At 34.1% G+C, this 27,629-nt stretch overlaps 2 protein-coding genes across 5 annotated transcripts in view; both read left to right on the forward strand.

Moving 5' to 3' along the window:
• The window catches only part of LOC113511546 (protein spaetzle 5), a 68,184-nt gene extending 64,270 nt beyond the window's left edge, over window positions 1–3,914 (forward strand). The window contains exons 6-8 of one of the 2 annotated variants that reach the window (XM_031913513.2): window positions 449–622; window positions 1,090–1,258; window positions 1,444–1,585. In XM_031913513.2, the coding sequence (XP_031769373.2) occupies window positions 449–622; window positions 1,090–1,249 (334 nt within the window). In that variant the 3' untranslated portion in view covers window positions 1,250–1,258; window positions 1,444–1,585. Of the gene's footprint in view, window positions 1–448; window positions 623–1,084; window positions 1,259–1,443 lie in introns of both variants that reach the window. The other variant, XM_026895173.3, reaches the window with a different exon arrangement.
• A 6,261-nt stretch (window positions 3,915–10,175) lies between these two features.
• Window positions 10,176–27,629, forward strand: part of LOC113511908 (methylcytosine dioxygenase TET) — a 177,270-nt gene continuing 159,816 nt past the window's right edge. For all 3 annotated transcript variants that reach the window (XM_052894489.1, XM_052894491.1, XM_052894490.1), the window contains exons 1-2: window positions 10,176–10,392; window positions 25,221–27,099. In XM_052894489.1, the coding sequence (XP_052750449.1) occupies window positions 25,966–27,099 (1,134 nt within the window). In that variant the 5' untranslated portion in view covers window positions 10,176–10,392; window positions 25,221–25,965. The remainder of the gene's footprint in view (window positions 10,393–25,220; window positions 27,100–27,629) is intronic.

Genomic DNA, 27,629 nt, shown 5'->3' on the forward strand with positions numbered 1-27,629 from the left:
AGTTTTATTCGATAAAGATGTTTGTTTGTTTTTATAATATATATTTTTATATGTAAATAATATTTGTTTAATGTATTCATGTAAGTATATTTATGTAATCATAATATGCAGTAGTTCCATATTGTATATATACATATGTTACAGTCACGTCTGTCTCCCATTAGGGTAGGCAGAAACAATGGAATGCCAAATGCTTCGATTCAATCATATTGTATGTGTTGTTATATTATTAAGTCAATCTATATACGTCTGTAAGTGATTATCTCTAACAATTTTCAATTTATTCGCCGCATAATTACATTTCTGTTTTGCCAAAGGTTGACTGGGAGAGAATGCTATATAGCATAAAGTCCGCCTTTTGTACCAAACATTTTTGTAATGCGGTCAATAAATAATTTATTTTTATATTTTATGACTCATGATTATTTTCCTTTTCGCTTCTATCCAGATACATATCTCCGTCTCGCTCAGACGTGACAGTGCAACGTTCCGTGACTTTTCCGACCCGCTCGTCGACTGTCCACCGCACACGGCGGCGACGCAACGCTGAGTTGGTGAAAGAATCCGCGAAGAGGACCCTCACTGGAGCTGAAGCACTCAGAATAGCTTTGGGGTTGGCTAGGTAAATTATAACAGTATATTAATAACAATAATTGTGACTAGGTCACATGTAACAATACCTCTGAAATATATTCTTTTATACCACGAAGATAGGTTTGCTATCTTACATAATAAGCATACAGCCCGTCTGATGATAAACGTTCACTATAGCATATGGGCTTCTGCATCACTAGAGGTGTCAAGTGCGCGTTGCCAATTTTGGAGAAACCTTAAAATACCCTTTATGAAAACCCACTACTGTAGTCAGTAAGGAAAACGTTGAAAGGAAACCTGCGCCTGAGCATTCGCGGGAGAAAATGAATTCTAGCGCCATCTAGTATTTCGTGTCCAATTTTATTCAGTGACCAACTAAATAATAAAATCAATCATGTTTCAGAAAATCTTTGTGCAACTCTCGCTAGGCACTCAGGTCAAATATTTAAATTTCAACTTTCTTGAAATGTCTATTATCATTTTGTATTAGTGCAGAGACTTCAGCAGAGCGCCCCCGACGTCAAGCGGCAAATACTCAAGAACTATGCCGAGTACGGACCGAATACATCACTCCCCGAGCAGCTCTCAACAACAAGGGCAACTGGCGCTACGTCGTCAACATGCCCGACAATATGACGCAACTGGTGCGCGCTGAAATCTGCACGTGAGTATATTTTTATTTATTAAAGATATTTATTTTATTTTAATACAATTAAAATCCACGAAACTAAAGATATCTGTCTGTGCGCCATCTAGCGTCGAATAGAATAACTATTAATACTGATATTTAGTTCTAAAAGTTAAATTTTTAATTATAACTCTAATATACTTTTCATTCTTATTATACAGATCAACAGATTGCAGTGGTTTGTGCTCGCTACCATCGGGATACAGTTCTAGATGTGAACAAAAATATATCCAAAAACGTTTGGTGGCACTAGAAGCAAGCGGACAAAATCTTTACACTGACATATTTTGGATACCTAGCTGTTGCCAATGCACTATTATAGCTAATAACTAAATATGAATTAATATTGTTATATAAATGAATAATGTGTGATTGAATTATAAGGTATTAAAACAAATAAAACTGTTATATGTTCATGCTATTAATCATTAGATGGCACTATATTACTATAATTGACTTTAATACCAAGAAACATTAAAAAGACCTTATAATAGTAAACAACATTATATTTTGCCAGCTTTTCCCCTTATAACACTGCCTTCATAGTTTTAAGTTTACATTCATGATGTCATAACATTTCTGTTTTCTATAAAAATTTTTTTGTTTATTTCAACGTATTCTTTTAACTTGCGATCTTTGTTTATTTTTATAATATTCCGAATTATTACATTAGCCATTAATAAGGCTAGTAAAGAATTTAATTGATATTAAAGAATAAATATTACTGACAAAAACAAAGTTGTCGCTATATACAGCGACGTTTTTTTTTTAAATCTATTAATATAAGTAAATTTTATTATATCTAACTACAAATCATTTTTCACTTTTGGCTGCTAGTGCCTACTATGCGATAATAGATGGCGTCACTGGGTGATATCATTATTTTTATTTTTGTAATTATAAGTATAATTATTAAGTATTAAATTTAAGTGCCTGAGAATTTATCAAAAATATAATGTATGTTTAAAATAACAGGCACTTTTTCGTATTGCAGAATTCTTTTATACGTAATCAAAATAGGATTATTTTTTCATTGTATAATGCTATGCATAAAAAAAAGTATCTGAGATTTCTTTATTAATTGTTGATTTTTAAACTTTTTATTAAACTTGGTTTAATAAAAGAAAACAATATTCAATATTACAATGAACTAAATACTGAATCATTATATTTATTGAATGAAAAAAATCTAAAATGCATGATCCCACGGGACAGGTATCTTTCCCCGCAGCATCCCCGTACATACCGCGAGGTTTATTGTGTTTATCATAATAAACACTGCTGAACTACAATCCATAACTTGAACTCACAACTTCACAAGCTCTAACTAATGTTAAACTATAAAGTATACCTAATCCTACTAGAATACAGTGTGAGAGCAGTATGAGTTTGTACAAATATTTACGATATAACTGCCTTACTTTTTTGTCGATAATTTGTAATGACAACAAAACAGCGCCTCTAGCGGATAGTTGCGGAAACTTTGGTTTCTAAACATGAATAGGTAATATTGACTGCGCCATTATAATACAATGGTGACGAATTTACCAGGAATTAACCACGACGTTTTCCGGGCGTCTCCGCGTGGAAGTCGATCTGTTAAAGACTTCTAGCAATGACGAGGAATCTATCTCCTCTCCCTTTCGTATCAACTTATGGGAAAGCAATCGTAACGTAAATCTTTGTACAACTCACACCAGCCACTCTGTAGTAAAACTGTACCGAGGCTAAGAATTTAATAAAGATCTCGTACTATGGACTATGATTGCTCAGAGTTCATCCATATTGTGTGAGACTGTCTATTTTGATAGTGAATATATACGATTAATGACATGTCTGTACAAGAATGTGATGACGGTGAAGTAAGTAGTGTGAAATGATAATTAAGTTAAAATTAATTAATGGCTATTCTCCATAAGGGCCTGGTATTGCAAATCAGACAAATACTTTTTTGTCAACAATGTTGAGACACGACGTCATTCCCGTTATGATGATGATGATAACAATGATTTGCCTATTATAATCAGAACTATTGCTTGTGTCACCCTCTGATGTCAAGAGACCGCCTTTATTATTTACAAAAAAGCGCCACGCCGACATACACAGACCAGCAGTATATGTCGGCTTGATACCCAGTGACCCGGAGGTTGTTGCCTCCGGAGTTGAAGCCGGGGTAGTGGGGTACGCCCCGAGGCCCGTACCTCGCCCGCCCACACCATCTGGTGGGCAATGAGATGCCTTGTTGTTGTTGTTATTTACAAAGATCTCCAACATTGCTTTACTACAGCCACCGAAGCCCGAAGCAAATGAAGATATAAATTTGTATCATTCAGTTTAAAAAAACCGTAATCAAAAAAGTACCATAAAATATATTTAGTTTTTTTTTTTTATAATCACCGGCGACGTGTCTCTACATTGTTTCGTATCTACATAACGCTAACCGCAATTGTCCTAGGCAGAGTATTATAATTGTAAAGTAACAAAATTAGATTTGGCACTAAACATTTAACCAAGTATTAATACTAGTATAGTTGTGACTATGTAAATATTAGGTACAAGTGGTTGTTAGTTATTTAATACATAATTGTAACGTTTATTCCTAAAGTAATAAATTGATGAAAATTATAATTTATTGTATTCGTTTTTATTTTCACCGATCCCAATAAATGTGGCGACCTCGTATCGACAAACGACGCAGGATAACCCCCTCAAAAAGTTTTTTTTGAAGAGTGATAATGCAATGGTTACCCCGCCTGCGCTCTTGGCATATACTGGCGTGACAGCAGTGAGGAATAATAGGTGAGGATGAAAGCAAGTCAGTTAGTCCATCGTGACGAATTCTACAAGAATTTACCAAGATGGCTTCCAGGGGAAATCACGATTAACCTGACCTGAATATACCCTATATTAGTAGTAATGGAGACGTTAGACTCCCATTACTAACAATCCCTTCCCCCTCTGATTTTTAGTCACGGGTAAACCCCATAGTCCTATTTCTAGCAATATACTCCGTCAGGTTGACATCTACGCAATTCCCTCTGGAACATTAGGGGGAAGGGAGTATTAGGAATAAGGATCATCAACTCCTTTGCCATCAATCATCAATATTGATTGCAATAGAGAAGAAAGAGGTCCACTAAAAAGGGTGTACCATGTCCCTCTTCGTGGTTTCTCCTCATTACTTCATTGTGAATTCGTCACGATGGGCCAAATGTCCTCACTTCATCCTTACCTATCATCCCTACTTGATGTCCTGCCAACATAAATCTATAGCGCAGTGGGGATTACCCCAATATTATCATTCATAAAAAAAAATACAAAAAATAAACCCCTGGAACACTAATATTGATGGTAATTTTTTTTATACAACTTAGGATGGCAAACAAGCTGACGGCCCACCTTATGGAAAGTGGTAACCGTCGCCTATAGACATGAGCAGTACCATGGACATAACAGAGTATACTGTTTCGCCCATGATACCCCCCATGCGTTGCTATGCCTGAGGACTCAGGTGTTATTCCTTTGTACCCTGTAAATTCACTGTTATATCATACAAAGCATACATTTAGTAAATAGGGAATTTAGCATTTTGACCTGGTCAATCAATATCAACTACCCGGTAATGGGACGAAAATATGAATCGTTACATGTAAATACTATAGTCTTTCCTTGACTGTATATTTTGTCTTTGGCCAGTGACGCATTTAAAAAAAAAATATATTTTTAATACATAATATAATTTGTACGGAAAGCAATAAATCTTTGCAAAAATCGCGATTAATCTCGATAGCGCCCTCCGAGACAACATATTTTCCTCTTATTGAGTTAACGAGAGAGTGAGAGGGTGAAAATCGCCACATCTGTGAGGGATAGAAAATTCAACCCTTAGACCCGCACCCTTGGGCTTACTGGGCCTACCTTAACAAATTTTCCCTTAGGCTTGAAACTTGATCTTTTTTATGTAACCAACAATAATGTTTGTATTGTCATTATCCATAATACTCATTTAGTTTTTTTTTTAAATTAAAATAAATACGATTCTAAATTAAAAAAAAAAAAATAAAAAATAAAAGCAATTCTATCTCAAATAGGTGACCACAGAATGTCAACAAAAGTAAAAATTAAAAAACTTTTTAATTATTCTACAACTTCTCATAATTAATTTGTCGAAATATAACACTTGCTTATTTTATTGATCACTAAGAATACAATACAGAGTGACATATAAAATAAAATATAAAAATATATATTTTCGTTAATTAAATTTCAATTGGACAATTGAAAGTGTCGTCAATAAAGCGGGGAGCACTTACGGAGAAGCGGCGAAACTCGCGCTTTTAAAAATAAAAATTCAAGCAAAAAGTCGCTCGACACGCGTAAAAGTAAAAGAGGAAGCAGGGAAAAAATCAATGCTTGCGTTTTATGTTCTGTGCGTGTGACAGATCGGTTGTCATGACGACGACAGCGGGGGACGCGTACGCCGCGACCGAAATGGCCTATGTCAAACTAAAACATTAAAATAGCGTCTACTGGCCCCGCGTAAAGTCGTAGCATCCGCGGTGCGTTCCGATTTACGCTTTTCTCACTTCCGCGGTGGCTGTGTGCGTCGCGCGAGCGAGACGGAGGATGGGGTAAGGGAGCCAGTAATCGATATTACGCACTTTTGTAGCAATGAAATTGGCGCGGTGCGATGCAAGAACGCCGTTTGCAGTTTTGCACGCATTGCAATCTTTTCAATTTTTATTTTTAATCTCGAAGGAGATTTTCTATTATCAAAAAATTTAATATATCATCCAAAACAACTATAATTATATATAACTATAAAAGTTTCAAAATGTAATTAATATAATAATAGAGCCAGATGTCCGATTATAATGAATTTGATAAATAATGATGTTACAACTAAACAGAGAATGAGTAATACTGGGTGGCGCTGGCAGTGAAATTCTGATGAGTCACAGTGGTAAGGGGTGCGATCGGGATGAAATATTCGTTTTTCTCAGAATTGCTTTTTCTATTTCAGAAAACCGCCAGGCGTTCCATTTCACTTTCACGTATCACACACGCTATATCAAGAATAATATTGTCTTAAATTTCAACCAAAATGTTGCATTTATTAGGCATAATATTTGATTATGTTAAAACGTGCGCGGAGAAGAAAAAGTGTGTAACGGAACGTATTACTATGTTTTTTTTTTATTGGATGATAATAGAATAGTAACCCCGCCTGCGCTATCGGTATACGCTGGCGGGGCACCAGTGAGCGATGATAGGTGACGATGAAAGCAGGTCAGTTAGCACATCGTAACGAATTTCACTAGAACTAACCACGATAGTTTCCAGGTGGAACCACGTGGAGGTCGACCTGATAGGGTGTATTGCTGGCAATGGGTCAGTTAGACTCCATTACTAATAATCCCTTTCCCCTGTATCACTATGTTATGTCATTGAATCCGTTTTAGTCCAGTTCTAATTTCAAAGCTGCAGTAAAATTACAATGCCAAATAGGGGATAAGACTAAGTTAGATTAAGTAAAAGATTATATAAAAAAAAATACCAAATTTACTATACAATTACTACATAACTAAATAGTAATATATAATGTTTAATTACATGATCAATACCATTAATACTAATATGGCGAAAATTGTTTTTATTCCACACTCTTCTTCTAGAAGATAATTGCACAGAATAGAATAGAATAGATCTACTCGTATACTCAAATTGACTTGTTTACAAGCTCCTTTAAAACGTCAATTCTTTTATGACTGTACTGCTGGATTCGGGATGTTGTTATCTATTGAAAAAAATCCGCAAGAAACTCAACAGTTACTCGTTTCAAATTTTTATATACAAGATAATTTTACAGTGACATCGTACTGTAACTATATTTAGAATTAAGTTCTGTTTCTATGTATAATTAATTATTTATTTTATTTTTTTTATACAACTTAGAACGGCAAACAAGCTAACGGCCCACCTGATGGAAAGTGGTAACCGTCGCCTATAGACACGAGCAGTACCATATACATAACAGAGTATACTGTTTCGCCCATGATATCTCCCATGTGTTACCATTCCCGAGGACTCAGGTGTTATTCCTCTGTACCCAGTAAATTCACGCCATATCCCACCCTTCAAACCGAAACACAGCCATGCAAACACAGTTGCTTCACGGTTGAAACACGAATGGGACAGAGGTACCCAAGCAATCGACTTTTGTACAAAGTCTCCCTCTGTCATAATTATTTACTTGCAATATCATGTAGTTCGAATAAATAATGCATATGATAAAGAAAAAAGGACTAATATAACTAAAGAAATAATGAAAAGGAACGCTATCTTTGGTACTAACAAGTAAAAGTCGTAATATGATGTTTATGAAGTCGTCATAAGGACGTTTTTATTTTAATTTAATTTGAATTTTACGTCTTACTGACTATTAAATTTTGTATAGATGCTATACTATACTGGTACTCTACCATATACTGTGTCCATACTGTACTTTATCCGTACTATATTATACATTTAATCGTGCCAGTTTCTTAGCTACTAGAAATTTTATATCAAAGAATTAAAAAAAACAATATATATGAAATGAATCATCTATATAAAAACATATATATGTATATGTATTATTGTATACAGATATGTATGTATTTTGATTTTAATTGTATGAGTTACTTATATATGTCAACATATATTTTTTTTTAATAGAAACATCTATAATGTTTCCTTCTATTATTATTGTACGCATACTGCCCGCTAGTAATTAATGCTCCTTTCCACTCAGGGTTTGCTGGAAGAGAACTCTTACAGAGTTGTACATTTTTATTTTATATATATTATATGTTGTAATTTTTTTGTGTACAATAAAGAATAAATAAATAAATAAATAAAATCTAAACTCTCTGATTCCGACTTAATTTCAATTCGGATTTTTAACAGAAATTAAAAAATATGTTAAGAACAGTTTTTATTTTTGATATCACTACACCGAGCCCATGCTGAACACAGGCCTCCCTCTAATGGGGGGGTTTGCCAGTATTTGCCACGCTTGGCAGACTGGTTGACAACCGCAGTTAGGCTTTAGTCATGTTTTAAGAGAGACGCAGCTGCTCGTCCTTCGACCGTCAAGTTCCAGTCGCTTCTTACAGCACCCACGAGAAAGGAAGAAGTGGCCACCCTATGCCGGGACCAAACATCAGCTTTTTTTATGGAACACAAACTTAATATATGTAAGTAGGTGATGCAAAATTAGCAATACGATAATTTAGACTGTATGGTCCCTCTTAATAATAATTTGTTATTTCCGAAAAAAAAAAACTGAGATTGTATTTTAAAAAAGAAACCGGTTTTAATTGTGACATACTCAGTTATTATGATTTAAAAACTAAACTACTGGACCGATTTTCATAAAACTTCTATGGGACCAATTTGTAAAAATATCCTATCAGATAAAAAAAGAATTTTCCAAATGGATTTAGAAATAACGGAATTGTGAGGTAACAAACATAAAAAAAATATGATAATCTCATTCTTTTTGAAGTCGGTTAATAAATGACATTCACAATTGTACCAACATGATCGTGAGTTGAAAGCAGACCGACGATTTAACTTTATGTGTTAATTTAAATTTTTCTCACTGAGCGTTGATTAACACTTATAATGACGGTAGGCTCGCCCCTTTCCAAGTTAGATTCAAGTTATGCTCGACGGAATATGGGCTAATCAAGGTTACGTTCAACTAATACATCTTATTACCTCATTCGTGATAATAGCAGTGAGCATAATTATTTTATGCGGTAGAAACATAAAAAATGATGATTTAAAAGAGTTTATAATCATCTCGTCATCATCTCATTATTTATCCACCGCGGAACATAGGCCTCCCCATAGACTATCACCTGCATCCACTGACTCCCTACAATGCATTTGAGGTCGTCACTACATCGAGTGGCCAGTCGTCCTACACTGCTTTTGTCTGTACGTGGTCGCCACTCACAAAAAAAAATATAAATAAATCTATTTGCATAAAGATAACTTGAATTTGAAATTTATTTATTTATATATAAACAGGTATCTAAATAACAATATTTTAAGTTCGTTTAAAAAAGTCAAAAAATATATTGGGCCATTTTAAACAGGCACCTTTTCGTGGTTCACCTTCATTATAACTGGGACAATATTAAGGTGTGAAGTTAATAGGAAAGGGGATCAATTAAAGCTGACTGTCAAGTGTCCCGGCCCGTACTGAGTCCATGGGGCTCCTCAGATCACAGATTTAGGTCGAGGGGAGTGTGCTATGGTGTACTACATGAACTGGGGTTCAAACCCTCTTGCACCTTACATCCTGAACGCAAAACAATCGGAAACATCAACCTGTCGCCAAATGGGGAATGTCGCACCCTCCGCAAAAATTGCGAAACAATTTCATTACCAGTTATTACCGTCAACCCTTTTTTAATCATTTTCAAGTAATTAACAGCACAAATATAAGACTTGTTAATTGTCGAATGTACTCGTATTCGGATAGATAAAATTATGACGGTAGTCGGAAGATAATGTGGAAATGAATTCCGACTAATTACTACAAAAGCGAAAGAATCTAACGGACGGCTGCAAGGTTGCGTTGCGTGCCGATCGATAGAACGCCGACGCGAAAGCACCAAAAACAGATCGAAGCTTTGAGCGAATGTGCTTCGAATCGAATCCCGCCAAATGCAGCGACAGCTGTGCGTAGCTCGTAGCGCGTAGCCGCGCGGCGGCCGGCCGCGGTGTAGAGGCGGCGCCACCGGCTCTATTATTATTATTTGTAAACAAGCGTGTGCGGGCGCGGGGCGCGGGGCGCGTCACGTGACCGGCCGCCATTGGCCGCCGCGGCAGCTGCGTCGGCCGACGCGCGCGCCAGTCAGCCGCCGACCGCCGTCGCGTTTTTACGCGCGCGCTCCTAGCACCGCGCGACGCGACACGCGCACAACTGACGCGATCGCGAACTCTTATTCCCTTTTTGTTTATTTTTCGCTTGCGTCCTTCGAACCGTTTTGTGTTTCCGAGGCAGCGGTACGAAGAAAAAAAGGAGGCGCGGATGGATCGAGCGACCAGAGAAGGTACAAGTTCGCGGCTCAATTCCAAAGTTTCGTGCGAGCTTTCGTATGTGCAAGTGTACAGTTAATAGTGGAAGCTTTTGGTTTTTGTGGATTGTTTTGTTAGAGGTATAGATATAGAGCGATGGCAGCAGACCGTGAAGCGAGGTCCGGTGCGTTCGCGTGCTTCCGCTAATGCTTTCGTTGTGTGCAGCTTTCGCAAATCGATCCCCATTTTCCTGCTACGCATATGACAACTACATCGTGTTGACGATGAGGCCATAGATATACAGATGTACAGATAAGTACGAGCGTACGAAACTATTACAGGAACTATATAGACAGATAGTAAGAGAAGGGCGCGTTCCGTGAACGTCACTCTTCTGTGTCAAAGTGGAGCGGGAAATAGGGGATAGCGTCAAAGAGATGGCATTTCGCGATGACGCATCGGCCTGCCATTGACGGTGATGTGCATGATGTCACGTAATTTAGCCCTTTAATTATACATATGAGCGAATTCGAAACGGAAACAGCACAATTTTCATTGGTGAAACGAAACGTAACATTCGCGCTTTCTTTTGTCTATTACAAATTTCTATCCCAAAGTTACATTATTTAAGAAAACTAAAGTTGTTTACAAACCAATTTTGACTATAACTATGTTTTGTATGTTAGAAATTTCCTTTAAAAAAAGAGACTAACTAATTGAATAGTTAAAATAGGTAACAAGTTTGTAGTTATTGTAAATAAGGGGTTAAACTGCTATGTTAAGCTCCTATGTTCTATATTATATCTAATGCTGGTTACATTCACTACAACATAACTTTTTAACTGTATAGTTGGTAATGCAGCGATGAATCGTAAAGTATTTTTATAGAAAATTTTACAATTTTCTGTTACATACTTTACGCTTAGTTTATAGTCATAATTCGAATTGTACAGCATATAACGATTTGTTGTAGTGTGTATCTTACTCGTAACGAATCGAACGTTCGATTATATCTATATCTTTGTCAATTAAAAGGTAAATATACAAATTATAGAATTGAAACCGCGAAGCAGTTGTGTTTGCATGGCTGTGTTTCGGTTTGAAGGGTGGGATATTGCGTGAATTTACAGGGTACAGAGGAATAACATCTGAGTCCTCAGGAATGGCAACGCATGGGGGGTATCATGGGCGAAACAGTATACTCTGTTATGTCCATGGTACTGGTCATGTCTATAGGCGACGGTTACCACTTTCTATCAAATGGGCCGTCAGCTTGTTTGCCATTCTAAGTTGTATAAAAAAAAAACTGTCTTTACTGTACCTTGTATTGTACCTTGTTATCTAACACGCAGGCCTCACGTAAATATAAAATGTTACGATTCATTCTACAGATCGAATTGTAATGATAAATATAGTATATATACAATGAGATAACAGGAAAATCTTTCGATTGTTGTTATTGACGTTTAGTTTGGCTCCTTCAATATTCACTATTCTTTCCACTAAAGTCGACAGGTTCGTCGCCCGTATCCAAAAGCGAGGACGGACCTTACAGACCCCTATGTAACTTATAACTTCAAAAAAAGAATTTGAAAGTTGTCTCTGTGTACATGTTACTGATCGTGCACATACAGAAAACTTTACAGTTTCAACATTCCAGTTCGAATTGCAGTTCTATCGTAACTGCATAATATGTGAGACCTGTATACAATATGTTAGCTAAGTACTTACATTTGCTATGATGATAGAGCTAAATTCTCATACTTAATATTTATTACAGCTAGATACCTTTTGTAATATTACACTAGAAACCATACCTCATGAACACCTCATTGCATTTGAAAACAAACAAGCATCGGCAAACAAGCTGACGGCCCACCTGATGGAAAGTGGTAACCATCGCCTATAGACATGAGCAGTACCATGGACATAACAGAGTATACTGTTTCGCCTTTGATACCCCTCCTGCATTGTCATTCCTGAAGACTCAGGTGTTATTCTGTATCCTGTAAATTCACTGTCATATTCCACCCTTCAAACCGAAAGACAATCATGCAAACACAACTGCTTTTCGGTACTTCACAAGAATTTGACTTCTTCAATATTATTCTCGGACGAAATTCTTGACTTATTGTTACTAAAATATCAAACGCTGAGTTCGAATCGAAGTTTAGTACTTTAGAATTGACATTGGTTTGGATTTCAGCCAATATAGAGAGTAATATTCTATATTATTAGGTGAATACGCTCTACATTGTATTGTTGCATTAGTTATTGCCCGATACTGAAGAAATAGGCCAAACTTACTGCAACACGGATTATGTTGTTGGTTACAGCTGCCGAAAGATATAACGCGAACAGGAGTTCTAGTAATCTAATAGTTTATTTAAATCTTTTATGTAATCTCGATAGTTTTCTAAATCTAACTACATATATCAACTGTAGTATTACAAAATTCGAGTATGCACAATACTGTTATAAAAATAATAATTGTAAATCTACAAGAGAATTACAAAAGGATATTCTGATCACTGTATTCTAAATAGGACTCAATTGTAAAATGTATTCATAAGGCGTATATTACACTATTAAATACATAAGATCATGTGGATATAAGTACTAAAGACATAAAGAGAGACCATAAGCAAAAATGATTATAATGAAAAGTAAGCTCTTTAGAGAATTCTTAAATTATTAGTTACCTCATTGGTAGCCATGTTTCGAAGTAAAAGGTCATTCCATTTTTAAATTACAGGACAGATATGAGTTTACATAGTAATTTATCTGGCCGCAAAACACGACAGATATGGATTTTCATACAACTTTTACCGGCCGCTGCCCGCATGTAGCTGGCCAGTACGGCAATTTTGACTTATCTCGAAGAAGATTGTCAAAATAATGCTCACATTTCCAAGCATGTTTGAGAAAAAAGTTATTAAATGTAATAAAGATAAAACGTTTACTTTTAATAAAGTCTCAACATAATATTAAGAGTACAAAAATTATTTATTGACAACGAACTCTTGCCAAGTTCAAAATCTTCTCGAATATATCACTTGTAATGTTTTCTTTTGTCTGAACTCTCTAATATCATTTTAATATTAATTTTCTATAGGTATGTAATAACTGTATCATTGGGGGGAAGGTATTGTTAGTAATGAGAACTACTAGTTCCATTACTACCAATATCTTGTCAGGTCCACTTCCACGTGGTCCCCCTGAAAATCATCGTGCTGAACTTCAGGTGTATTGATCACGGTGGGCTAACTGACCTGCCTATTCATTCTCACCTATCGTCCCTCACTGGTGCCTCGCCAGCGTATACCGTAGCGCAGACGAGGTTACCATTCCATTATCGTCCATTAAAAAAAAACTGTATCGTTTAAGTTTTGTTACACTTACTTTATGGTAAAAAAATGGCATGCAAATTAAATGCAATTGTGCTTAATTGATTTCGGTATGTTTCTTTTGAGTTAATAGTGTAATATGTCTCTATGAAAACATAAATATTATTTACAGAAGAATCGTCATCAATAATTCATTTATTATAATAATGTAGCATGTATTAATAATCTTATGCCACATACTAACATGTTGTTATTATTTTACTCACTCTGTCACAGTCTGCGAATTAAACTTTACCCATAATCAAGAAGCTTTTGTATTCATTAGGTATGTTAATTTACCAACTAACGTGTTTAAAATATCTATATATGTATGTAAATAAATAGAAGAAAATGTAATCAATGGATTACTAAGTTATATCATTATATATATTAACTATTTATAAAGTAAAATAAGATTGTCCTCTTCTCTCCTGCTTGTTGTGCCCAATAGGGTTTACAATTGAAGTTATTTTGGTATCTACCAACCACATTGTTAAATACAATAAGAAATAAAGAAAAATTATGTAATTATATACATAAATTTCTTTGCGTCGTATAAAAAATGCATTTATAATTTTTCAGTATTGATTCCTGATTATTTTTTGCCTATTTTAGAACCTATATTCGCAAATTATAATCTAATAATAATAAAAATATAAACAGAAGTTATGTTTTACAATTTGTTTCCACTGCGTAGAATTCAATCTTGTAATAGAAACATCAACAAATTCAGTTTGTTGATTGGTAATTTTAATATTGCTTCAATTATCGCTGTAACTTTACTTTTGAAGTCGAATGTCAAGATAACAAGATAAGGAAATATGAATATAAACTTTCACATTGAGAATTATTAAAATATTATAATTTGATTAGCTCTACAGAAATCAAATATTTGACATTAATACTTGGCAAGTTGATGTCGAAGACGAGCCGGCGCGGTCCCACGGAATAATCGAATAAATAATACGCCTTCCTCCCGTGAATGCGATAATGGGGAGTCAAGTTCAGTGAGGCCAATGAAAACAAATAAACAAATTGGCCAATTTCATCCCAGCTAACTGTTGGTACATAACGAGAGCAACGCTACGGATTGTGCAATACCATACGCTTCCTTTTTAGTTGAACGGGCCAGTTACGTTTCCTCTTTTTCTGGTTTAGTAACATTTTGCATATTATTTTTCTCATTATTAACTGGATTAAATACAATAATTTTTTTTTTTTCAATTGGTAACAGAAATTTTATTTTCGCTTCTTCCGGAATTCGAGAATTTTAAATTGACTTGTGAAACTTTTTACGAATTATGAGCAGATTCCAGACACTTAAGAAGTTAGATTAGTTCTAAAATCCAATTCCACTTTTATCTGTGCTTTTATTTTATATGACGCCTAAATCTAAACCTGAAGATCTAACGTTTAAGCCGCCTGTACTTTCCAATATCCCTATTATTGCCGCAAGTAATATCTTAAGTTGATTCATACTTTCTCTGTGGGATAATCCCGTTCTTATTGCTTCAAAGTAAACTCAAAAGACGCTTACAGTTTTCATAACGTCAATAGCTGTATGTGCAAACTCTTACTTTCGTCTAGGTAAAAGTTTAAAGTAGAGTAAATACCTACGCTGCAGAAGAATAAAGTTTTGGTGAAAATCTAATTGTGGGGAATATTTTATTTAGCTTCAATAAAGTCGCGCCGGTGAATGCACGCTTTCAATGCACGTCTTATTTTCTACTAATCTGAAAATGTTTGAATATTATTAAAATTTGAATCGGAGATTTTGCAAGAGTCTATTTTAACTTCCAGGTAACAACATAATGAATTTATAGAAAATTAAGTATGAAGAATTTAACTTTAAAATTTATCGATTTAAGAGTATTTATAAAGTTTTATATTCGTTTTCCTTTGATAGAGATTTTGATGCATATAGTCCTTTGTCAAATGAAAGTCAATGAACAAATGATGCTCCCGAGCGTTGTGAACTTGGTAGTTAAGCAAAGTGAGCGTTTAAAGAGGAAACAATAGTAAATCATACAATCAGCGTTATACACATGTGACTTCCTTCAAACAATTCTATCTCATAGGTGCAAGTACAAAAAATATTCAATTTCCGATGTCGCATCCGATAGCACAGACAGACGTGTACACAAAAAATCTTTACAAAACTGTATCGACCAACATAAATTTGCTTTTGAACTCCATATTGTTTCATAGACAGACGCCGTATAACCAAGATATAAGTTATAAAATTGCGCGGCAAGTCTTTCGAGAAAGTGCACCGTGGCCTGTGTCGATGTATTAAGGCATCAGAAAAAGTGGTAGTGTGGGAAAGATGGTTGTAAAAAACGCCACATCTGCGGCGCTATTCAACTCGATTCGAGTGCCTGAATAGGATGGGACGTAACTCTATATCGGGATACTCGCGAGACCTTATCATTCTAATGTACTTTGATATTAGATTTATCAAATTTATGCTGTTGTTTTTTAACTGCGATATTTAAATATTTTAAAACTTTTGTAAAACTAATAATAAAATTAATTCACATTATATTACATTTTATTAATATAATAAAAGTATAATTAAATATTGAAAAGAAAAGAAGAAAAAGAAATCTAGTAATTTCACATGAATTCAAATAACAGACATAGGAATAACAATTGGTTAACAGTTTATGAAATAATAGCCTGGAATTGAATCGGCATCAGTCGCTTTACCGGCAATCACGCTGATGCACGTATCCTGTGCACGTTATCATTAAGCTGAACATTACAGTCATCTAGAACGCAGAACTGTGAGAAACGTTTTGTATACTATTTGATAAATACAAGTTTATACAGTATCCAACTTATGCAAATATAAATAAATACTTTGAACTCCAGTTAGCTTAAGAATAATTATAGTGCTAAAATCTAACCGTCGTGTTATTGTATTAATCAGAAATGTTCATGTTATAATTGGCTGACTAAAATTTGATAATTTAATCTAATTTATAATTGCTTGAAATTAAAATGAATAGAAAATTATTATTTAAGTACCATATTCTATAATAGATAATAAATTCAAACTGCTGGGTTAAAAGAAAAGAATTACCATTACACATTAAGATTAGAAACAATTGTATCTATTCCTTCCTTAATCAAATCAATGTTTAAAATTTAATAAATAAACACTCCATTAAACCAAGTTTAATCGCAAATATAAATTTGGGATCGTGGTAGAGCAAAGGAAGTAGATTATAAAATAATCATGACCGCCTTTTCGCCTGCAAGAGAGCGAATAGCCTCGGAAGATTTGGATTAATCATGCTCTTACGCACGATGGTACTATATAGCGATACTAGCACGATGATAGCTGGTTCATGAGACTTAGTGCAAAAATATCTGATAAATTAAATAACTACCCAATATCTTATTTGAGATTAAAAACTGACTACATTTGGATAATCAAGTATAATTCGAGTGCTCAGACAAAACCTAATTTTGTGACGATTACAAACGTCGAGTACGTTTGAGTATGAAGTATTTTTATTCAAAACAATACTCACGACACTACTGGACTGATCATCAATATTTCACACAAAACATCGGTGTTAATGCCATTAGCGGATTTCGTCAATCTCATTCCTATTGATCATGAGATAGAGTCTATTTGACTTTGAGCTTAAAGTGATATGGATGAAAATCTGTAAACGATCTGCGGAAAACAATAAATCAATTTCCAAATTATAATTAATTTTTTTTTTATCAAGTGTATTTAGGATTTTGAGACAGGTAATATAATTATGCTTCTAATGATATGGTTTGGAGACACATTATCATTAAATAATAGTTTGAAATACAATTTAATTACAGTTGAAAGACTTTTACTAGCAAAAAAATTTGATGACTATATAAATATAATTAACAATATATATATATATATATATATATATATATATATATATATATAATATACATATATTAATTACAGTATTATATTTGTACTTAGCACATACGGAAAAACACCGCAACGCGCGCATTCAATAGAAAACCTGAACCTCTGGTGCTGCTCTGAGAGTATATGAATATAATAGTTTTTCGAGCCAGATCGTATAAAAACATCAATGTCGCTATAGTCCTCCCGGCCATTTTGAAAGTACTTGTATTGTAAGTACATTACTGTATTCTGAATATTATTACTAACATGGCAACTATGAATAACATATCAATTTATTTACCATGCCTATTCTAATCAAGATTTTTATTCACTGTAGAAGATTTTATTTAATACTTTATTTTCCTCAATATTTTTTTTTTTATACAACTTAGAATGGTAAACAAGCTGATGGCCCACCCGATGGAAAGTGGTAACCGTCGCCTATAGACATGAGCAGTACCATGGACATAATAGAGTATACTGTTTCACCCATGTTACGCCCCATGTGTTGCCATTCCTGAGGACTCAGGTGTTATTCCTCTGTACCCAGTAAATTCACGCCATATCCCACCCTTCAAACCGAAACACAGCCATGCAAACACAACTGCTTCACGGTTGAAACACGAATGGGACAGAGGTACCCAAGCAATCGACTTTTGTACAAAGTCTCCCTCCATCTTAAAATATAAATACAAATCAATAGCATGCTTTAAAGCTTCTGAGTGTATCGCACGAAGTGATCGATACGTTATCAGTGATTGTTATCAGAGTGATCACCGCGACAGAGATATCGGCTTCCGGCAGGTATTATACCTAGGCGCCGGATGTAATAGTTGTGTATGGCTATAAAAAAATAACAAAATTGTTGATTGATAATAAGGAGGATACAGTTATTAGATATATTGGTATTAATAATGAATAAAATTCAATTCCAATCAGAATTCAGACAAATGACAATAATACAGAATTAAATGAGAAAAGTATACTTAAATTAAAAATTTATCTGCAAATTTACTAAATTTTAACTCAAGACTACTTACTACGGTATTTGGTAAAAGGAAAATTTATTTATTTATTTATTTATTATTTTTTTAAAGAGGTCACAGCTATAATAACTTAATAATAATTAACTATTCATGCATAATACTGAATAAAAAAAATGCATGAATGAACTTGAAAACATGAAAAAATACACTATTACGAAATTTCAGAATTTAAGGTAAGAAAACTCATATAAACATTTGTATATGTGAGAAGCTATAACCTACCAAACCCATAAATAAATAAATAAAATTTGTTCTTTCCCTGGTTATTTCAACAATGTTTATAAAATTTGCCCAGTATAATCCAACAATCCTTGCAATGTTACATTAAGGCTGTCAATTTGTTACTTTAAATTTATAGCCGTCATTCTTTTAATGTATATAATATCGAATGTTATGCAGAGCAGTTATTGGAGTGCAAATTTAATGCCGTTTTATGTAATATTTATTTTATAAATGTATTAATTTGTAATCTGTTGCCTTGCTATAAATAAATAAATAAATAATCAATTTTTGTAACAACGATAGATTATTATGGCTGTTCCATATAATTTATGTTAAATTTAATATGAATTCCAATACGAATAAAAACTACACTAAGGGACTTTTATTTGTGATAGTTTTCACTTAATAAATAGCACATAATGAAAAAAGGAACATTTTTCATAACAATAATCGTAAGGACTAAATTCCATTCATTCAAGTTTACAAAATTCAAAGATTTCCAAACGTCATCTAAACAGAACGCGCTGCACCGAGCTTCTCTGCACAAAAAAGCGACAACATCCGATTCTAAAAATAAGCCGTATAATTACAGCGCAGAGCTGAAAGCGCAACGCTTTCGCTGCAGCGGTTGTACGGTTGCCCTTGACAACCGAGACCCAGATACAATCGCGTTCCACGCACACGCCCACAACTGCACCAACACATTGATGCTTCAGACGAATCCTTGCAATGCATATACGCAAAGCGCTAAGTCCACGCACACAAGAGTTGAAGTTGCGTTCCGTTCCGAAGCTTTTTAATTTTTTTACGGGCGTTCTTTGTGCAACTCCACAAAGAGTTTTACGCCGTGATTGTTGATTTGAAGTTTTTATGGTCGATATTGGTATATTATTTTAATTCAAAGAAATAAACTGGTATAGGAACAGCACTCAGTATATCACTGCAAGAAGTAAAAACTCGAAATATAATGTAGCCAAAATGTATAACTATATAATTAAACAATACCTATCTTCTTTTAACATCCTTAGTAATGGGGTTAGTTTAATGAGATAATTGCCGACTTACATATCAAGATCAGACATATCAAAATAAAGCATACATCATATTTTAATTTATACCTTCAAGAACACAATTATAAAAATCACATTCAATGTGATGTCGCAGTTTTTGCATGAACAAAAAGGAAAAGACCGACAGACTAGCGAAGATTTAAAAATGCAGTTTTAGCTTTGATTGCTCCTGTTAAGGGCACTTTTTAATTTTTCTTAAATATTTATTAAACATCATCTAGTTATAATTTTACTATATTATTTATGTAAATAATATTAAATAAAAACGTTTTGCTGCCAAAAAAGACATAACATATTTACTGATTCTGAAACTTTTTCGAAACGAAAATCTGTGAAGGTATTCGAGAAAAAAAAAAAAATGAAAACAAGCTCATTGCAATTAAAGTCCCTGTTTGTAAACTAAACAAAAGACATCTTTTGATGTTGAGTCGAGCCAGACGTTATGGATATCAATCAATCCTATGCAACCTTGAACTTGGATGATCTTTATATATTAACACCCTTAGTCATAAAAATTAAAACATTCTAGAGTAGAATCTCAATTATTCGAATAAAAAAAGAATTCCGTATAATAAAAAATCCGGATAATCAATTTCAAAGTCAAATCAAACAATAATTAAATTTTAATATTTTTTTTATTATGTAAAGGGTTTTATCGTACATGTATCATTTAGACAATATAGTATATAAAAAATACGAGCTATAGAAATAATAGATTACATAATACCAATGTGATTTAAAATTTTGGTTAGGAATAATTAGTTATTAATTTTTAACGTAATGAATCACACCTTTTCATTGCGGCCAAGTCCCTAATGCGCTTCGGTTGTCACAACTGTATGAGAACCGATTGGTCCTGTCTTGTCCGGATAATCGAATATCCGGATAATTGAGATTCTACTGTACAAACCTATTTTAACTATTCCAAAATTTTGTCGCTTTTTAAATTGGGAATTTAGCACAAAGAAATAATACAAAATAATTCTATAACTAAAATAGATTTTATGAAAACATTGACGTTTTTATGAATAAAGGGATAAATGTGGTGATAAAAACATTCCAATTGTAAATGTTTTTGTTGTGCAGAATTACCCCCTATTCATAAAATGTCAAACCTCTTATAAACTTATTTTAGTTATTGAAATATTTTGCTCCTTTCTTTTGCGTTAATTTCTCAATTTGAAAGACAGTGACCAAACACTCTAATAGTTTAAATAGGTTTGTGCAACGTCTTAGTTTTTATGAATAAGGTTCGTTCGTAAGGTGTTCGTAGACGGTAATTGCATAATTTTTCAATTCAATATTCAATACGTTCCAGAAAAAAAGAGTTACATTGGTAAATACGTTTTTTATTTAAACCTTCATGAAAAAAGTCTTATTGTAATTATTCAGGATGCCTCTACCTTAGTGTGACAATTAAAAAATGTTGTAGTAGTTTCGTTCAGTCGAATTAGAAATCTCTGTTATTATTGCCTGTCAAAAACTTCAAACATAGTATTAAATTTTACCTAACTCTCAATAATCATTTAAAAGTGATCGATCGAGTCGAAGTGATCAAGTGGGGGTCGATCATGACATGAAATTCTAAATTTTCGGATTCATTGACGTGTTTTCGTTTATACCGAAATTGACCTAGTGAATGGAGCTTAACGTTTTGTTCATTATAACCCTAAAAGTCTAAAAGACCGGATTTTAACATTTCCATTTACTTGTATATAAAATTTTTCTTTTGTTCGGCCTGGAAATTTCAAAAAAACTTTTCATGGTAGAACCTTTGGTAGCGAAGTAGCACTGGAACCATATACACTTAAAATATATAGTTTTTATACATTTAAAATAAATGTATAAACACTGATGTTATTTATAATTTTAATATTAATAATGTTTGAATATCCCTCTCATAAACGTATTTTAGCTATTAAACTGTTTTATATCTTACTCTTATGTTCAATTTCAAAGAAAGTGTCAAATTCATCTCAGGACTGAGGTGTTATGTTACCCTGTTATTTTTTTTTTAATTCAAGGTAATTTTTTTTTTTACTAATTTATGGTTTTCGGATTTTTTCCTTTACTTGTGCTTTTGCAAATTGCTTCTTGCTAAATTTTATAATTCTAAGTCAACGAGAAGTACCCTATAGGTTTTAATTCCCTTTACAATTGTAAAAATATGTGATACAAATGGAACATAAACAGTCGTATTTTGATTGCGTCGATTTAAAAGCTTGAGTTTTTCATTACTTTAAGAAATTGCAAACCTGAGTATATGATACCTCCACGCGTTCCGAAGAAAAAGGTCTTGGCAGACGGATCATCATACTATCTGTACTTATGTTTTGTGTATATTATATATATATTAGTGCTGTGTACGTACGCTCTTAATTTAGCTGAAATTGAAACATTCTTTTTTGACAAACGACTACATTCCAACCGTGTTATTAAATAAAGCACTGTGTTGACGTCACAAGTCCTGCAAACGATATCGATTCGATATAAATAAAATATACTTAGCATTTATAATTATACTTGGTAAAATATGACAAGAACACGACTGGTAAAAAATGTCAATTCAATAATAGATTCGTATTTAGATCTATCATATCTGCAGAAACACGTGATTCATTCCATTCATGAATAATATTTAAATATAGAATCTTTTATTTTCTTTTTCATTGGATACGTTTCGTTTCACCTATAAATAAGAAGGTTATATATATAAATTCCTTGATAGACAGTTACTATTTATTGTTGTGGGGAATTGTTGTATTATTTTTAGATAAGCTTCAAGCATGGCTTTTTATAGACAATAATGTCATCTATACTACAGAATAACAAAATATATATGACTAGCGATCCATCCCGGCTTCATATGAGCAAATAAATAGAAAGATAAATTAGTATTTTATATTAACTTTAATAGGCATTTTAAGTTATTATACTTTTCGTAGAGAACTCAAATTTTTTTTTAATAATATATGGCCTATGTTACTTATGCTGATAATACTGCTTTCTATAATAAAAGATATATAAAATAATCTAATGTTAGCTCTTTATAATATTATATATATGTAAAAATAATGGGCATAGGAATGGATTATCAAATTTATTTCTAGTCCCATTATTTACCTACAAAAAATTTTAAGTAAAAATGTTGTCTATGAAAGCTGCCTTATCGCATATCGATCAATGGGAAAAGACACAGTTTCAAATTGTAACATCACAAAAATAGTTACCCCTAAAATAGTACAACCGAAATAGAGCGTAGCTTTACTATTAGCGTACCTTTCTAATAATAGACTATGTTTACTCTCGTATATGATCCGTGCTGCTACCATGTTACGAAGTATCAAAATATCTAGAGTAGCCATCAAGTTTTGAAGCTTCCCAATTTTGATGGTTTATACCGTAATTGTTTTTAAGATTTGTTTAGTTGTAGTTATTAATTATGTAACTTAATTTCATTGTATCCTTTATGTATGAGTATTTTTTTTATCTATTCCGCAGACTGTTTTTAAAAACACTATTTAAAAAGAGTACTGTTGAGTTTCTTGCGGGCTCTTCTCAACAGATAACAACGTTCCAAACCTTGCAGTAAATTTAAAAAAAGAATGGCAATTTAAAATTGCTTGTAAACAATTTTATTTGACTAAAGTTGATTTGAATTTAAACATATTACTATTCGATATTATATTTATTATTATGTTAATTTATATTAATAGATAAATATATATTTTTATGTCATGTATCTTCACCGCCACTGCCTTCAAACGCTTTCTGTTTTTACCAAACAGCTAGTAGAGAATGTTGCATGCGGCATTAAGCTCGGCATTTGTACAAATTTTATTGTGCAATAAAAAATAAATAATATATAATTTTTTCTGCGCTTATAAATATAATTTACAACCAACCAACCAGCTAGACATACTACGCACAGTATAACCAGGTCAGGTCGAGGTAGGCGTGACGTCACAACGTTATGAACAACGTGATTATCGCCTGAACTCTTTATCTACTGCCTGTAATGGCACGACCGATTTGCGATGCCTACTCGACTGGCATTGGATGCGGCATCAAGCGATAATGGATTTTGCGACCGCAGATTATGGGTTATTTTGCGTAAACTATACTTCTCCATAATTTCCCTTTTTAATTTAATTTTAATCGGAATGTCAATGTTTATGTTGATGATGTGATACATCTTTAAATTTCTTAATAATAAAAAAAAAATATAAATTTAAAAGTCAAACGAGAACAGTAAAGTCGCTTGTACAGGTAGCCAGCAGTGTGTAACCAATGAATTCTGTTGCTAAACAGCTTGTTTGCATGTTGATATGGCAAGTTACTGAGTAATGTAACTGAAAGCTTCAAGTCATTAAGTTTGGAAATGCATGAACGATACTTTATCTATTTTTTACCGAATGCCTGACAACCAAAAGTGTTACATAAAAATAGATTCATTATTACATTATTTCTATTCCGATCTACTGCTAATGTTAAGGTTTCTTTCAACATTACTTTTATTATTATCCAATTCCGCCTTCTGTTTTTTTTTTTTTTTTTTTTGTATCCATTTTGCTTCTCAAACTTCTCTACCTATCTGTCATGAGAGAAATCAACCCACAGAGCGTTTGTCTGTACACGACCTCCACTCCAACAATTTCCTTCACCGTCCGTTGTGACTAAAATAGTGAAATTAAAATATAATTAGTCACATAAACATTTCTTTGTTGTACAAAACAATTTTGTTTCACATTGCAAAACACATTACATTTGCAAACAATATGCAATAATACATTTGCAAACCGAAAACAACAAACAAATGCGAATAATTCGCGATGGTCGATTATTTGCGCCATCGATTCGCGCTCGATTCAAAACATTCGCGTACGCATGCGCCGCCGACATCGCAGTAAACATGTCCAAGTCTACCCATAACTCTACAATTTCCTTACACTTTCCCTTTTACCTTTCTTCTTATACAGAAAGTTCACGACAGCCAAGAATATTGTACAGATCTTGAACTTTGCACAATGTATACATAGTGTCCATAAATTGTATAAGAACTAGGTTTATCTATTGATTTAAAAAGGGATTTCTAAAATTCATAGTGCATCTTTGTATTATATACTGAATATTAAGAACACAAGCCCTATCCACTGAGTCCCAAAGATTTATTTTTCGATTTTTTTGACAATTTATAAATATTTTCTAATATTTATTTTTCTTTTACAGATTGGTCCAGGCCGTACGGATAACATCTACTGAGACCTCCACACAAGTCATCGCAACTGAAGAAGAAAATAAACAACCAAAAGCCACGAAATCCTCAAACCAAAGCCTCCAGTCATATCTTTCGTTTCGAAAATCTAAATATAAGCACTATTTTTTTAACCTTTTAACGTTAACAAAGCTAAATCGTAAATAGTATACGCTACTCCCAAACAGTACAAATTAATTTAAGTCTGAGTGATCGGTATTTACAATAAAAAGAAGCCTTCAAACGAGCGAAAGATTAAGAAATCTATCAACGACCAGTATTTAAACGTTCCAAAATAATAGAAATCGTTAAACGAGTGCACAAAATATTTTATCGATCGTTGCATACATTGATAACGAAACAATTCCTCGAGCATTTTCTAAAAAGTCAGCCAAAGATTTTTATAAACCCATAGTTCGTAAGACTTGTGTAAGTTTAACTGCCTGTTATAAAGGATTTTTTACATTATTTATTTCTTAGTGGGCAAACGAAGATATTGTGATTAGTGTAGTGTAAACCAGTGTGCCGTATAACCATAAATTAAGTGCTATAATAAAGTATCGCGGACTATAACAAATTGTCGGAGCCAGGTCATAGAGTACAAATTAATAAGTTCCAGTGCAGTTCCGAGTGTTCAGTACAACAATAGACTTAGTAGAGCTTATTTTTGTATAAAGCATAAGAGATGAACGCGATGAGGCATCGTCGTGGCAAAACGTCATGAGCGAAACGCTCAGCAGCGAGGCAGGCGCGGAGAGCGCGCACCTGCCGCCGTTTTCCACATTCGGCGAGATGGCAGACAACGAACAACGCATACTGACAGCTGACGGCCGCCTCCTCGATCCAGGCTGGGAGTACTATGAACGGACAGGCGACACTGTCTCTGTTATAGCCAGTCAACCACAATATAGACCATGGGAGTCGATGCCGCTGAACTCAAAAGACGCTATCCTACGAGCGGGATTCTCCGCCTCACTTGACTACCAACCGGTCACATTGCAGCCAATACCCAACAAGCTGCCGTCCTTCCAAAGCCAATTCCAAACATTTCCAGAAACAACTGTGATCCCCGAAACGGGTCTGCCAAGCGTAACCCCAGTGCCGGTCACAGCCAGTCCGACGCCTAGCGCGAGTCCTAGTCAGTTAACCCAACTCACGCAACTAACCACGCCGTCGTCACCAGCGCATTTAACAACATTAGCGCAAGTAACTCCCTTGTCAACGACACTTACAACGTTATCACCTGTCAATGCAACCACATTCCATACTCTAACGGCTGTAAATGCTAGAAGTTATCCAATTATCCCCGCGCCACTTCAAGCGAGGGAACTTGCTCCAGCCGGTCAGACTTATATCGACGATAGACATATACAACTGTACCAACCAAACATCGCCACAATAAATGCATTTCCAACACAAAATGGTATATTACACCAAAATGGGACAATTATTCATCAGAATGGGAGTTTATTACAGAATATACAAAGCCCGACGGTTGTGCACGTGTTAAAAAATGAACCGTTTGATGTTAAAGCTTTACAGGATAAGTACACTCCTAATGGGTTACATCATAGCAATTTCCAGAATCCAATGTTAATAGATAACGGATATGAAAAGAAAAACGGTTTCGGTAGCGGTTCTTCGCCGACGAGATCTGATTTTAGAAAGAAAGAACGGCGGAAAATGCGTGCAAATAGTTCTGAGTCAGATGGATCCAATATGGAAGTAGGCTCAGAAAGCAGTGGACAGGTTGCTGCGGTGTCTTCTACAGCTGGCTTCAAATCACCAATGCACGGAGCACCGCCCATGGCAACCGGGCCCATGGAGCTCGACGACATATCCAGTGAAAAACAGGTAAGATCTCCATTATGTATTTACTAATTGGCCTTATTTATTAGAATAACGATGTTTTTACTTTTCATTAATTCGACTCGACTTCTCTTGATGAATCATATAAATGACTTTCTTGCTGCGATGTCCATTTTAATATTATATTGTAATATATTAATTGGAATTAATTTTGAAACAACACACAGTATAATGGAGCACACTCAAAAGCAACAATATAAAATCAGACACAACAACTAATCTCCCTTTCTGCGAATCGGAGAATTGCGTAAACAAGACTCCGGGGAATCGTGAAAAGCTGACTGAATATTCGACGAAAGATATGAGAATTCTCAGAATTTCATCCGACTACAGCCCGTAGAAAGTGGATATACGAGAAATCCCGAAAAAGAGAAACTTTCGCCGTAATTCCACCTTTTATTATTCGGGGAGCAGTTTTTATTCCCGCTCCCGAGTTTCGAAATGGCCGAACTCTCTGTCTTCGCGGCTATAAATTTAATAGTTAGCCGATTCTCTTGCTCCACCAATAAATTAAC

This window comes from Galleria mellonella, unplaced genomic scaffold (assembly GCF_026898425.1).
Source record: "Galleria mellonella isolate WM207_F2 unplaced genomic scaffold, CSIRO_AGI_GalMel_v1 utg213, whole genome shotgun sequence".
NCBI lineage: Eukaryota > Metazoa > Arthropoda > Insecta > Lepidoptera > Pyralidae > Galleria > Galleria mellonella.